The sequence below is a fragment of the Spinacia oleracea genome, chromosome 3 (assembly GCF_020520425.1).
Source record: "Spinacia oleracea cultivar Varoflay chromosome 3, BTI_SOV_V1, whole genome shotgun sequence".
NCBI classification, from domain to species: Eukaryota; Viridiplantae; Streptophyta; class Magnoliopsida; order Caryophyllales; family Amaranthaceae; genus Spinacia; species Spinacia oleracea.
In genome coordinates, this window is record NC_079489.1 from 92325395 (window position 1) to 92340006 (window position 14612).

Genomic DNA, 14612 nt, shown 5'->3' on the forward strand with positions numbered 1-14612 from the left:
TCAGCTCAAGTGGAATCAATGATATTAATCCACGGCTTACTCTTGACTGAACCCGTAGGGTCACACAAATAGTACGTAAACGGATCAAGTATTTAATAGAATTAAATACTCCATCTATGAATATTCGGAATCGACGGATCTTGGTTTCAGTGGGAGCTGAGATCGTCAAAGGCAAGAAATGAATACTCCGGAAACGATGATATTGCCGGAAACGGAAATATGGATCGTATCGGAAATATAAATATTATCCAAGTCGTAGATGTTGCTGGAAACGGAAACATGGGACGTATGGGAAAATATTATCGGATATGGAAATATTCACTAGTAGAAAAAACCCCTGTTGCAGCCCCCTTGTTGCAGCGTACAAGTATAAATACGCTTCAACAACCAGTCGGTCAACGCGGGTCAAACCCTTTAAAGGGTTATCGCAGCGTACATTTTAGTTGTTCGCAACAAATGCGTTTGTTGCAGCGTACAAAATAAAAGCCCGCAGCAACAAACCTTAGTTATTGCAGCGTACATGTTAATGCCCGCTGCAACAAGTCCGCGTTTCAAATTAAAATTTTTACTTTCCTAGTTGCAACGTACGTACAAACCGCGCTCAATCATATCTCTGTTCCTTCTCTGCTATAGCTCCAAGCTTATCCAAGGTCGCCGTCGAACTCAGCTCGCGTCGCCGTCGAACTCAGCTCGCGTCGCCGTCGAACCCAAGAGTTGCTCAGCTCGCGTCGCTGTCTTGGTTCCGTTGGTTGCTCATCTCCCCGTCGCGTCGTGGTTCAACCCTGCTTCGCTGTCTTGGTTCCGTGGTTCCGTGGTTCAGCCCTGCGTCGCTGTCTTGGTTCCGTGGTTCAGCATCTCCCCGTCGCGTCGTGGTTCCGGTGGTTGCTCGGCGTCGTGGTTCCGGTGGTATGGTGTGTTCAATTTTTATTTTCGTTTTTTATTTTCGTTTTCAGATTAGGGTTCAATTTTATTTTTTGATTTTCGTTTTGATTATTGTTTTTGATTTTCGTTTTTGATTTTCGTTTTGATTTTCGTTTTGATTTTCGTTTTTGAAACTTAACGACTCAACGAAGTAAATGGGGATTGCTATGTTTCCGAGTATAGATCTATTTCTTTAAAAAGCACACAGCCACTATGTTTCCAAGTAATGGGGAATGGGCTAAGGCTGTTGCTGACTGCTACTCACCCCTTCAGACTGTTGTTTGGATGTTATTTTGCTGATTTCCAAGAGGCTTTTGGATTACCTTTTTTTTTTTTTAATTTTTTTAATTTCCAAGTATGCTCAAAGTGTTGAATACATCACTTAGATCAGTAGTATCAGGCCCTTAGTTCCCTTCTTCCTTCCCCGAGGTTACAGGATTTTATTCTGGCATTACCCTTCTTCCTTCCCCGAGGTTACGTAAGCACTTAGTTCCGCACTTGAATGCTGCGATAATGCCAATAACTTGAATAATGTGATTGCTATGTGGTGATGTGGTAGATAGTTAATTTCCTGTTACATGCATTCTATGAGAAATATCTGAATTTGGCCCTCGAACTATTTTCGTTTGATTTTCGTTTTGATTTTCGTTTTGATTTTCGTTTTGATTTTCGTTTTGATTTTCGTTTTTATTTTGATTTTTTTGGCTGTTTTTCAATTATTTCTTTTATTTGCAGTTAATTGTGAAGATGGGTAGATACGCATATGGTTGAAGAGAGGGGCGATGATCGTACTGCCAGCATAATCTATCATCGTGCTTGTTCGAATTTCAACAATTGCATAAGGTATTGATATATCTAATTATCTTCATAAAATTTCTCTTTTCCTCTTTTGAAAGTTGAAATCAATAGTACAGTAAGTGCATATCATTTTTACGATAAATAAAATTTGGATAAGTATAGTAAGTGTAATAATAAAACGTGTACATTAGTATTCTATGCTTAAGTATCCATTCCGTTTTACTTATTATGACTGTTTTTGGACTTCTAATATCACTTCAGTGAAGCATTGATAAACTTAAATGATGTAACCAAAGATTTGCGGAACTTCTTAATGATTTTGTGACTTCTTAATATATGTGTTTATGTGTGGAACCTTTTGTTGTTGTTATTAGTAATGAGTCGTCGTTGGATGTATGGTGACCATACTACGGCAGAATACTTGAGTGGGGTCGCAGAGTTCATTAGATGTGCTTTAGCACACCAACGGAGTACAAAAGCCGAAAAAATCTATTGTCCCTGCCGTGATTGTAACAATATCAAGCGGTTAGGTGACATTGATGAAATTGAGGATCATTTATTTCGCCGTGGGTTTAAGCAAGATTACCATGTTTGGTTTTGGCATGGTGAAACAATACCTGATCGTCCAAGTTCTAGTGTCCATCAATTTGATGTTCAGAGTAATGAGAGTGATGATGATATTTATGAGAATAATGAGACGGATGATGATGAGGAAGAAGATGATGAAATAAATGAGATGATGGATGGGCTGAAAGATCACTTGGACGAACGACCTCAGATGTTCGAACAAGTATCAAAGGCTGCTGAAACTCCATTGTATCCCGGTTGTACAAAATTCAGCAAGTTGGAATGTGTGTCAATACTTTACAACCTCAAATGTAAAGGTGGTTGGAGAGATGAACACTTTGACACCTTATTGGAGTGGGTAGGTGAATTTTTGCCGGAAGGGAATGATATCCCCACCTCTACCTATTATGCCAGGAAATTGATGTGTCCCTTAGGCTTAGAGGTCGACAAGATAGATGCTTGCCCAAATGATTGTATCCTTTACAGAAAAGAGCATGAACATTTGGATGAGTGTCCAACATGCGGCGCATCTCGTTACAAACGCAAAGGGGCAAATTCAGCTAAGAGGGGCCCGCCTGCTAAGTCTTTGTGGTATCTTCCAATCATACCTAGGTTTGAGCGTATGTTTTCATTGAAGAAACAAGCAAAAAACTTAAGGTGGCATGCGGAAGTGAGGAAGAAAGATGGACTCCTTCGACATCCTGCAGATTCTGTTCAATGGAGAAATATTGATAAGAAATATCCTGAATTTGGTAAGGAGGTTAGAAATCTAAGGCTTGCTTTATGTGCAGATGGTGTGAATCCATATGGAACTCTAAGCAGTCAACATAGCACATGGCCGGTTCTTCTAGCAATTTATAATCTTCCTCCATGGCTGTGTATGAAGCGGAAGCATATCATGTTATCACTCCTCATCTCGGGGCCTAAGCAACCTGGAAATGACATAGATGTGTACCTGGCTCCACTCATAGATGATTTGAAATTATTGTGGAATGAAGGTGTTTCAATGTTCGATGCACACACCAATTCAAGCTTTACATTGCGAGCTATGGTTTTTTGTACCATAAATGATTTTCCGGCATATGGAAACTTGTCTGGATACAAAACCAAAGGAGAACAAGCATGCCCTATATGTGAAGAGGACATGAAGCCCACATGGTTGCATAATTTCAAGAAAAATGTTTACCCAGATTTCAGGAAGCACCTCAGTCGATATCACCCTTATCGTAAGAAGAAGAAAGAATTCAATGGGTTCACCGAGGAAAGAGTAGCTCGTACGCCTTTGACAGGATCACAGGTTTATGAACGAATAAAAAATGTTGAAACCAAATACGGCAAGTGCTACAAGTCCAAGTCTAAAAAGGGTGTTTTGTGGAAGAAAGTATCTCCATTATGGGATCTTCCCTACTGGAGAGATTTGTCGGTTAGGCATTGTCTCGATGTAATGCACATTGAGAAAAATGTGTGCGATGCTATCATTGGGACTTTGCTAAACATGCCTGGAAAGACTAAGGACAATGAGAATGTGCGGAAAGATATGAAAAAGAGGAATATTCGACCAGATTTGTGGCCTGTTGAAAAATCTGGTGCGGGTGGTACTAAGACTTATCTGCCTCCAGCGTGTTACACAATGTCAAGAAAGGAGAAGAAGCAGTTTTGTGAGTGCTTACATGGAATTAAGGTTCCCTCGGGATATTCGTCGAATGTAAAGCGCCTAGTATCTCTCTCGGACCTTAGGTTGGTTGGTATGAAGTCTCATGATTGCCATGTAATGATTAATGTGTTTTTGCCAATTGCACTTCGTGGGATATTGCCGAAACACGTGAGACATGTTATAACAAAACTTTGTGTGTTTTTCAATTCTATATGTGCTAAAGTGATTGATCCGGAGAAATTAGATTCTTTGCACAATGATATTGTTGAAACTTTGTGTCGATTTGAAATGTACTTTCCACCATCTTTCTTTGATATTATGGTGCACTTAATTGTCCATTTAGTTCGAGAAATCAAGTTATGTGGTCCGGTGTTCTTAAGATGGATGTATCCTTTTGAGAGATTTTTTGGGCATTTAAAGGACAAAACAAAGAATCGGGCAAGGCCGGAGGGTAGTATCATTCGGGGAGTCCTTGAGGAAGAGATATCTCAATATGTAGCTGAATTCTTAACAAGGCTTGAGCAAATAGGTCTTCCAAAATCTCGTCATGCAGGGAGGCTTGAAGGGCATGGGGTAATTGGTAAAAATGTGATCTCGCCTCCATCTGAAAGGAAGAATAAGGCACATCTTTGTGTGTTGCAGCATCTTACCGAGGTCAATCCTTACATAGATAAGCATTTGCTAGAATTGCAACAAAAGAATCCTAAGTTGAAGGAAAGAGCGTTGATGCAAGAACATAATCGCACATTTGTTGATTGGTTTAAGAAGGAAGTAGCCGAGGAAATGAAAAAAAATCTAGATGTTTCTGAAATGGTCCAGTGGTTAGCTCGAGGTCCTCGACTATGTGTTCTGTCTTATGAAGGGTATGATATCAATGGGTTCACATTCTACACTAGAAGACAAGATGAAAAGAGTGTGGTGCAGAATAGTGGAGTGAAGCATGTTGCAGCATCTAGGGTCTTTGCAAGCGCCAAGGATAGAAGACCGGTTGATGCGACACAATCATATTATGGTGTTATCGAAGAAATATGGGAGCTTGATTACAACAAATTTACGATCCCTGTATTCCGGTGCAAGTGGGCCAACAACCATAATGGGGTGAAACAAGATGAAATTTTTCCTGGTTTAACATTGGTTAACTTTGATCGATTAAGTGATAGTGACGAGCCATTCATTCTAGCATCACAAGCTAAGCAAATTTTCTATGTGGTAGACAATGTTGATCCTATATGGCGTGCAGTTGCCCAAGGCAAGAGAAATATTCTGGGTATTGATGATGTTGTGGATGAAGATGAGTATGACAAGTACGATGAAACACCCCTGTTACCAACGGCTGTTCAACCGTTACCGGAGGAGGAAGATGCAAATAATACTAATCATATGCGCACAGATCATAGGGAAGGAATTTGGGTTGTAAACCGTAAATGAATAAGATGAGTTGGCTTCTGGGAATAGGTAATTCTAGCTAACTGAATATCAGATTAAATGTATCTTTTCTAGCATTTAGGAAGGTGTAGTTTGTACTTCCACATCTTTAATTCTTATTTTATACTTCCATTGTGTTCATGATTATACTTTTCTAGCTTTCTTTAATTCTTACTGTACTTCCACATCTTACTTTTGTTCCTGACCAAAGTTTTCTAACTTTCTGTGCAGATGACTTGAGATCCCCGAGTCAGAAATTTTCAGAAGCTTTCGGTGATTTGTGTCTTTTCAGAAGTTCTCAGAATCGGAAAATAAAGCACGTATTTACTTTTGGTGAGTTGTGCGTTTTCTCCTAGTGTTGCGCTAATTAACATGTCTCCTAATCTTGAGCTAGAATGACCTAAATCAAAACGAGCGGGCTTAAATTGACCTTAGTTGAATAAATTGACCTAAATTGACCTTAGTTGACTAAATTAGCATAAATATGAACCATAACTACCAAACAAGTCTCAAATGGCATAAATTGATTGAATTGAGTCTAGGTAAGTTAAAACTAATCATATTAATCATTTAAAAGGATTAAAATGAGTGTTTAGGTTCTTTAGTTCAAAGTTGGGAGCGAAAATGTCATTTTAGCTCTATATATGACATATAACGACCCAACGAGCCATAAATGTGCATGAATAGGTTCGAATGAGTTTTAGAAACTTAAAACTATGCATATTAGTCATGTAATAAGAATAAAATGAGTCATTAGGTTCTTTAGTTCAAAGTTGGGAGCGAAAATGTCATTTTAGCTCTATATATGACCTATAACGACCCAACGAGCCATAAATGTGCATAAATAGGTTGGAATGAGTTTTAGAAACTTAAAACTATGCATATTAGTCATGTAATAGGATTAAAATGAGTGTTTAGGTTCTTTAGTTCAAAGTTGGGAGCGAAAATGTCATTTTAGCTCTATATATGACCTTTAACGACCCAACGAGCCTTAAATGTGCATAAATAGGTTCGAATGAGTTTTAGAAACTTAAAACTATGCATATTAGTCATGTAATAGGATTAAAATGAGTGTTTAGGTTCTTTAGTTCAAAGTTGGGAGCGGAAATGTCATTTTAGCTCTATATATGACCTTTAACGACCCAACGAGCCTTAAATGTGCATAAATAGGTTGGAATGAGTTTTAGAAACTTAAAACTATGCATATTAGTCATGTAATAGGATTAAAATGAGTGTTTAGGTTCTTTAGTTCAAAGTTGGGAGCGAAAATGTCTTATTTTAGCATAAATATGAACCATAACGACCAAACAAGTCTCAAATGGCATAAATTGATTGGATTGAGTCTAGGAAAGTTAAAACTAATCATATTAATCATTTAAAAGGATTAAAATGAGTGTTTAGGTTTGTTAGTTCAAAGTTGGGAGCGAAAGTGTCATATTAGCCTAAAAATGAGTTCTTAGGTTCTTTAGTTCATAGTTGGGAGCAAAAATGCCTCATTTTATCATAAATATGAACCACAACGACCAAACAAGTCTCTAATGTGAATAAATAGATCGGATCGAGTCTTGGAAAGTTAAAATTAATCATATTAATCATTTAAAAGGTTAAAATGAGTCCTTATGTTCGTTAGTTCATAGCTGGGAGCGAAAATGCCTCATTTTAGCATAAGTGGTGTTTTCTAGACTTATCTCATATGAGTATATGATTTCATGATATAAGAGAAGTGAGATTGTCAGATTTCCTCATTAAGTTTCTTAATGATTGTTGCTTGAGTTTAAGTGAAACTCAATTACATAATTTCATTTTACGATCTAACTTACATACTACTCCGTACTATACTAGATTAATAGAACTTGTTTATAGAATGAGTTAGCTGCCCTGCATTCTCATATTGCCTCAACAAACACACCAAGAATGACAAAGAACATTGCAGATCAGATCAGCACATGCAGATCAATGCAGATCAGATGAGGGTAGCACTGATCTGTGTTGATCTGTTCTGCACTGATCTGTGCTGATCTGATCTGCACAGATCAGTGCAGATCAGATCAGCACTGATCTGTGCTGATCTGTTCTGCAGATCTGATCAGTGCAGAACAGATCAGCACAGATCAGTGCTGATCTGATCAGCACTGATCTATGCTGATCAGATCTGCACAGATCAGTGCATTCCACATATATAATTTTTCATGCTTGTTGGCTTGTTGCTGCTATAGAGTTCAAATTCTTTGATATGATTTGATTCTTTGAAGGCCGGAGCATGTGTCAACTTAGTATTCTATCAATTGTTCAATTACATTGTAAAGCGATGTTTTGGTCCCTAACAAAAAGCGGAGAGGAATAAAAAGAGGGAAAAGGGGTGAAATGGATCAAGGAAGGGATGTGAAGGTTGGTTTTTCTGGTGATGTATCCATGGTGGGTGGAAGTGAGAGTTGCTTTAGTGGTGACTAGTGAGGTGACGGTGATAGTGGTGGTGAGGTGATGGTGGGGTGGGGTGGATTGATTTGGGATGATGGTGGTGACCATTGAGTCATTGACCAATGAGAGACTGATAGAAATTTGGGGGAATCCAAGTCCAGGGGGAAGTCTGGGGAACCAAACAGCCCCTAAATTTCTTTCTCTCTATGCTGTTCTTATTGATTTTCCATTATGTTGAGCTTTGACATATTTACACTTAAATTTCTCGTTCATTCTTCAATTAGTGCCATCTCTTTTGCATGATCCCCTTTGCACAAACTAGAGACTTAAAATTGGTGGGGAGTGGTACTGTTAGTTGCTGTTGTTTCAAAATTGACCTTGATTTATCTCTTCTGACTGCCATAAAACTAGCATCTGCAAATCCTTGATGAAATTTTATTAACCAAATATTTGGTTAAAATAGTGTCAATTGTTCCTCTATGGTTTCACTTTAAAAAAATGGACTTACCTGACTACCTGTCTCAAGCTGCAGATGCAACAGTCATATTGTTATAATTCGAACAAAATCAACAAGGGGGGAACATTGCAGATCAGGTCAGCACAGATCACTGCAGATCAGATCAGCACTGATCTGTGCTGATCTGTTCTGCACTGATCTGTGCTGATCTGTTCTGCACTGATCTGTGCAGATCAGATCAGCACTGATCTGTGCTGATCTGTTCTGCACTGATCTGTGCTGATCTGTTCTGCACTGATCTGTGCTGATCTGATCAGCACTGATCTGTGCTGATCTGATCTACACTGATCAGTGCAGATCAGATCAGCACAGTTCAGTGCTGATCAGATCAGTGCAGAACAGAGAAGTGCAGATATCACAGATCAGATCAGCACTGATCAGTGCAGATCTGATCAGCACTGATCTGTGCTGATCTGTGCTGATCTGATCAGTGCAGATCAGTGCTGATCTGATCTGCACTGATCAGTGCTGATCTGATCTGTGATATCTGCACTGATCTGATATCCTTCTGTATGCTAGAGCACTGATTTGCTGCTGCGCGCACATTTTGTAACCACTCTTCTGTATGTTTTACTTGATGCAGGAACAACATAGGTACGATGAATGAAAACCAAATTGTTGTTAGGCATGAATCAGAAGGTGGCAAGACTCCCACAACGCGTGACGAATCACAAGATGTTAGTACGATTACAAAGACCATTAAAGGCCGTGGTCCGTCAAAAGGTGTTAAAGTCGCTAAGCCTATGTTCCTTGAGTATAATGTATATAATGTCCCCGATGGACAATGGTCTCATGAATACGGGAAGCAAGTTGGGAGTTGTGCTACTAGAATTAATATTAACGTCCCATTATATCCAAAGGTAGATGAGCAAATCAAGAAGGGGTTTTGGGAGGAGACTAAGGTAAGCATTGGATATTAACTTGATTTGTATATTTTAGGGATTATTTAATTTGATTTAAATACTATTTTTATAATTTAACTTTTTTTAATTATTAACAGCTTATGTTCCACATTACTGATGATTCTAATCATTCGAGGGAGAAATATTTTCATTCTTGTGTGGCGAAACGATTTAGTTGTTTCAAGAGCAAGTTGGTGCGCCGATGGATAACTATGAAGGAAAAGAAGCCAAAAAATCAAACAAACAAGATGCCTTGGGATGTCTACAACCATATCACAGAGGATGATTGGAAGACTTTTGTTAAACATTATTTCCTGCCAGAGTCATTGGTAATGATAATATTTCTTTAACTTGTCCTTAAAGAGTTTTTCATGTAGCAAACTGACATTGGTTCTAGGACAAAAAGTTATCAGAAAAAACATTTATTTCCATCTTTTTATGTTGTCTTTGACAGCTTCGTAGTGAAAAGGCGAGGAAAAGTGCATCATGCAACAAGAACCCACATCGCACCGGCCAAAAGGGTTATAATAGAAAGCGACTAGATTGGATAAAGGATGGACGACTTCCACCAGATGCAGCTTTACCTATCTCGAGTAGCTCCTCGGTGAACTCATCAGTGACCTCAAATGTTAATAGAGTTAGAAAATACAGATCAAAGGAGTGGATTTTGGCCCATCAAGTACAAAATAAAGAGGGAAAGTGGGAAATTGACCCGAACGATTCAGAAGTTGTTGAAATCGCAACAAAAGCTGTAAGTAGCGATAATTAATTAATATTTACTTGCTTTGATTAGAGAATATAAAGTAATTTTACTTTCCTAATTGGCAGTTAGAGTACATCGCAGAAGAGGAAAAAGGAAATCTTTCTTTCGAACAGGGTGAGGATGCCCTCACTAAAGCTATAGGGAAAAAAGATCATCGTGGGCGTGTCAAGGGAACAGGTGGCATGGTTGGTATCAAAAAGGCTTTCGGTCCGTGTATTCGACATAGTAGAAGTGACCATGGTGAAGCTTCATCAGAAAATTACGAATCAATCAGAGCTTCTGTGAAAAAGGAGTTTGAAGGTGAATTAGAGAAAAGGGTAGAGAAGAGGGTGGCAGAGGCCCTCCAAAAGCAACTAAGCACCTTGTTAAAAACAGGACAACTAAACTCCATTTCTACCCCGATACCTGATGACCTCCACTTAAATGATTCTGCCAGAGTTGACCTTGATGTTAGTGCTACAAGAACCACTCGTCACATCTTAGTGCCGCAACCACGCGAGCTAAAGGTACGACGTAGTCACTCTTTTTTAACATAGTTGCTTGATCCTTTTATGTTTTTAGTTGACATTTACTTAATAATCTGTATCACTTACAAAGTTGCATTGAAACCTTTGTTTATGAAGGAAAGGACTCCATGTCGTCTTGCCCTTGAGGAGAAAGTTTCAGGCAACAACATTGTCGTGGCGGATGGTATGGTACAACCCTCAGATGGTGCATTGCCCCAACATTTTACATCGATGAAGCCTGGTCACTATAAAGTCCAAGTTGATTTTGTTTACGACGGACATGTTGATGATATTCTTCCGGTACCTACGGGAGATGGTTTCACTAACTTAGGCGGTGCTCTGGGTAGTTTTGTGCAATGGCCCATACACTTAGTGATTTTCGAAGACGGCGAGGTATATATGTTTTATTGTTTAGAATGTATATGTTCACGCAAGCACATTCGACATCTTACCTACTCTTGTTTTTGTTGAATTTTAAAGGATTGTATTTCACCTCCTAAAAAGAAGTCCAAGTCTAATGTTTCTAAAGAGAGGGATGGTAGCTCCAAGAAAAAGACAACGGTGTTAGCGGCCCAAAAGAAGACAACAGACTTACCATCCAAGGTAAACCCTCTAAAACTCATTCGAACCTAAAATGACATTTTCGCTCCCAACTTTGAACTAAAGAACCTAAGGACTCATTTGATTCTTATTACACGACTAATATGCATAGTTTTAAGTTTCTAAAACTCATTCGAACCTAATTATGCACATTTAAGGCTCGTTGGGTCGTTATAGGTCATATATTAACCTAAAATGACATTTTCGCTCCCAACTTTGAACTAAAGAACCTAAGGACTCATTTGATTCTTATTACACGACTAATATGCATAGTTTTAAGTTTCTAAAACTCATTCGAACCTATTTATGCACATTTAAGGCTCGTTGGGTCGTTATAGGTCATATATTGAGCTAAAATGACATTTTCGCTCCCAAATTTGAACTAAAGAAGCTAAGGACTCATTTGATTCTTATTACATGACTAATATGCATAGTTTTAAGTTTCTAAAACTCATTCGAACCTATTTATGCACATTTAAGGCTCGTTGGGTCGTTAAAGGTCATATATAGAGCTAAAATGACATTTTCGCTCCCAACTTTGAACTAAAGAACCTAAACACTCATTTTAATCCTATTACATGACTAATATGCATAGTTTTAAGTTTCTAAAACTCATTCGAACCTATTTATGCACATTTAAGGCTCGTTGGGTCGTTAAAGGTCATATATAGAGCTAAAATGACATTTTCGCTCCCAACTTTGAACTAAAGAACCTAAACACTCATTTTAATCCTATTACATGACTAATATGCATAGTTTTAAGTTTCTAAAACTCATTCCAACCTATTTATGCACATTTAAGGCTCGTTGGGTCGTTATAGGTCATATATAGAGCTAAAATGACATTTTCGCTCCCAACTTTGAACTAAAGAACCTAAACACTCATTTTAATCCTATTACATGACTAATATGCATAGTTTTAAGTTTCTAAAACTCATTCCAACCTATTTATGCACATTTATGGCTCGTTGGGTCGTTATAGGTCATATATAGAGCTAAAATGACATTTTCGCTCCCAACTTTGAACTAAAGAACCTAATGACTCATTTTATTCTTATTACATGACTAATATGCATAGTTTTAAGTTTCTAAAACTCATTCGAACCTATTCATGCACATTTATGGCTCGTTGGGTCGTTATATGTCATATATAGAGCTAAAATGACATTTCCGCTCCCAACTTTGAACTAAAGAACCTAAACACTCATTTTAATCCTATTACATGACTAATATGCATAGTTTTAAGTTTCTAAAACTCATTCGAACCTAATTATGCACATTTATGGCTCGTTGGGTCGTTATAGGTCATATATAGACCTAAAATGACATTTTCGCTCCCAACTTTGAACTAAAGAACCTAAGGACTCATTTGATTCTTATTACACGACTAATATGCATAGTTTTAAGTTTCTAAAACTCATTCGAACCTATTTATGCACATTTATGGCTCGTTGGGTCGTTATAGGTCATATATTGAGCTAAAATGACATTTTCGCTCCCAACTTTGAACTAAAGAACCTAATGACTCATTTGATTCTTATTATATGACTAATGTTAATTGACTATTGTTATAGGAATTTTCGCATCCAAAGAAGTCGAATTCTAAGCCTAAGTCCAACTTAGAGGTCGTGGGTAGTTGTGATCGTAAAACACAAGAATCAACCACCAAAAGCAAGAAAGCGGGACTTGTACACGATGCAATTCAAGGTCTTGGCCCGTCATGCAAATACTTGCAGTTTATCATGACTTCGGCGCCTGATGATATATATGATAATACTACCATCCCATTGGCGGCCTCAGTTTGGCACTCGGATTTTGATCAAGAAACATACATAACTGCGTCTGATATAGGAGAGTTCCTTCGCGGGGCGTGCTTAAACATTTCAGCGATCCAAGTCTACATATTGTAATTAAATGTTTTATTGTTGTTAATAAAACTATTATTTCTTTGAAGTTTTTTCTCTTTATCGATCTTAATAGTGTAATCTTGTTTATTTTGTAGGTGTTTATTGCACGATCATGCCAAATCATTTGAAATGTCTCGGATTTCGTTCATTTGTCCCGAGATTATGTCAAGCACTAGAATCAAGGCCGACCCTGGAGCGCCAACAATGTATTTGAAAAACATTTTCCAAGCTGAAATTGAAAAGGAGAAGATGGGTAATCCTAACCTAACTAATTGGTTTTTAATCCCATATAATCAAGAGTAAGTGTGTTATATTATATAAGTTTCATATAAAATATTAATTATTATTGTTATTAAATATTTAATATATCATTTATAAATTATACAGAAATCATTGGAATTTATACGTGATGGACCTACGTAGAGGTTATGTATATATTTTCGATTCTGCTAGAGATCCACGTCGAACAGATTATGCATGGGGAATCTTGAGTTTGTAAGTTCTTTTGCTTACAAATTACATTAGTCTTTAAGAAACCTAAGCCAAAATCATATTCATGAGTACCCATGTTTCGTTAATTTTCTAGGGCATACCAAGTGTACAAGTGCAATGGTGGGCATTGTCCGAATAAAACGAGTTTTAAGTCGTGTAAACCCATTCATATAGAGGTATAACATGTTTCTTAATTAGCTTTTTGCTTTGTTTTTATTAATTATTGGCCTTGCAAGATAAAGTATTATGTTTCTTAATCAGTGTGCTCAACAAATCGGCGGAACTGAGTGTGGCTATTACGTTATGAAGTTCATGTTAGAGATAGTCACGTTACAACATGACTATGAAGGCCGGCTAGATGAGGTAATTAAGTAACTAATTGATTCGTATTCTAGACTATTAATACATTGTCATTAGTTGCTTGAATGTTAAAATGTGACATTTCATTTGCATTTAATCGATCTAATATATGCTCCATCAATTTTTTGTTTTTGTAAGGTCTATACTCCGAGGACTGCGCCTTATGCTAGTGAGGAAATTGATGTGGTTCGTGAGCAATGGGCGAAGTTTTTTACCACCAAGTATTTATTATTGACCTGATGGCGCTTGATCGTGTTGGTTTAGATGTTATAGAACAATCTTTTATGTTAAAATGTATGCGTACTTTGAAATTGGAACGTAAATGTATTTAAATGTATCGGTATGTGCACTTTTGGTTTTGGGATATATACAAAACTCCAGTTGTTGTTTTTATATTTGTTATACAGGTTGCGTTATTCTATTATTGTTTTGACAGGTTTCTATATTTGGTGCAAGGCACTCTAGGTATCCCTAAACAAAATTAGAATTTTCCCGCCAAAAGTGCTTTTTTGCAGCGTACATATATGTTGTACGCTGCAACAAGGGAAAAAAATTTCGCAAAAATTCAGACTTGTTGCAGCGTACAAATAAATGTACGCTGCAAAAAATTGAGTAATTCAGACTTGTTGCAGCGTACAAATAAATGTACGCTGCAAAAAGTTGGGTCTGTTGCAGCGGGCTTTTATATGTACGCTGCAACAAGTCCAAAATTTTGCCAATTTTTTGGCACTTGTTGCAGCGTACATCTAAAAGCCCGCTGCAACAAATCACTTTTTGCAGCG

The 14612-nt window shown here is 37.6% G+C and overlaps 2 protein-coding genes across 2 annotated transcripts; both read left to right on the forward strand.

Moving 5' to 3' along the window:
• The first annotated feature begins 342 nt into the window (after positions 1-342).
• LOC130469868 (uncharacterized) lies at positions 343-11104 on the forward strand. The gene is made up of 9 exons (XM_056839383.1): positions 343-911; positions 1657-1764; positions 5597-5698; positions 8884-9202; positions 9301-9531; positions 9657-9953; positions 10031-10471; positions 10589-10864; positions 10952-11104. The coding sequence occupies exons 4-9, from the start codon at positions 8900-8902 to the stop codon at positions 11102-11104; spliced, it is 1701 nt and encodes a 566-aa protein (XP_056695361.1). The 5' UTR covers positions 343-911; positions 1657-1764; positions 5597-5698; positions 8884-8899.
• A 1548-nt stretch (positions 11105-12652) lies between these two features.
• Positions 12653-14223, forward strand: LOC110786577 (uncharacterized). Its single transcript, XM_056840579.1, has 6 exons — positions 12653-12977; positions 13074-13277; positions 13366-13473; positions 13565-13646; positions 13732-13833; positions 13969-14223. Exons 1-6 carry the CDS (start codon positions 12814-12816, stop codon positions 14068-14070), a joined length of 762 nt encoding a protein of 253 aa, XP_056696557.1. The 5' UTR covers positions 12653-12813; the 3' UTR covers positions 14071-14223.
• Positions 14224-14612: the final 389 nt, after the last annotated feature.

Coding starts and splice junctions, on each gene's coding strand:
- LOC110786577 (XM_056840579.1), top strand. CDS start 12,814: ATGACTTCGGCGCCTGATGATATATATGATAATACTACCATCCCATTG. Junction 13,278..13,365: donor TTAATCCCATATAATCAAGA/GTAAGTGTGTTA, acceptor TAAATTATACAG/AAATCATTGGAATTTATACG. Junction 13,474..13,564: donor GCATGGGGAATCTTGAGTTT/GTAAGTTCTTTT, acceptor TTAATTTTCTAG/GGCATACCAAGTGTACAAGT.
- LOC130469868 (XM_056839383.1), top strand. CDS start 8,900: ATGAATGAAAACCAAATTGTTGTTAGGCATGAATCAGAAGGTGGCAAG. Junction 10,472..10,588: donor CGCAACCACGCGAGCTAAAG/GTACGACGTAGT, acceptor TTGTTTATGAAG/GAAAGGACTCCATGTCGTCT. Junction 10,865..10,951: donor TGATTTTCGAAGACGGCGAG/GTATATATGTTT, acceptor TGAATTTTAAAG/GATTGTATTTCACCTCCTAA.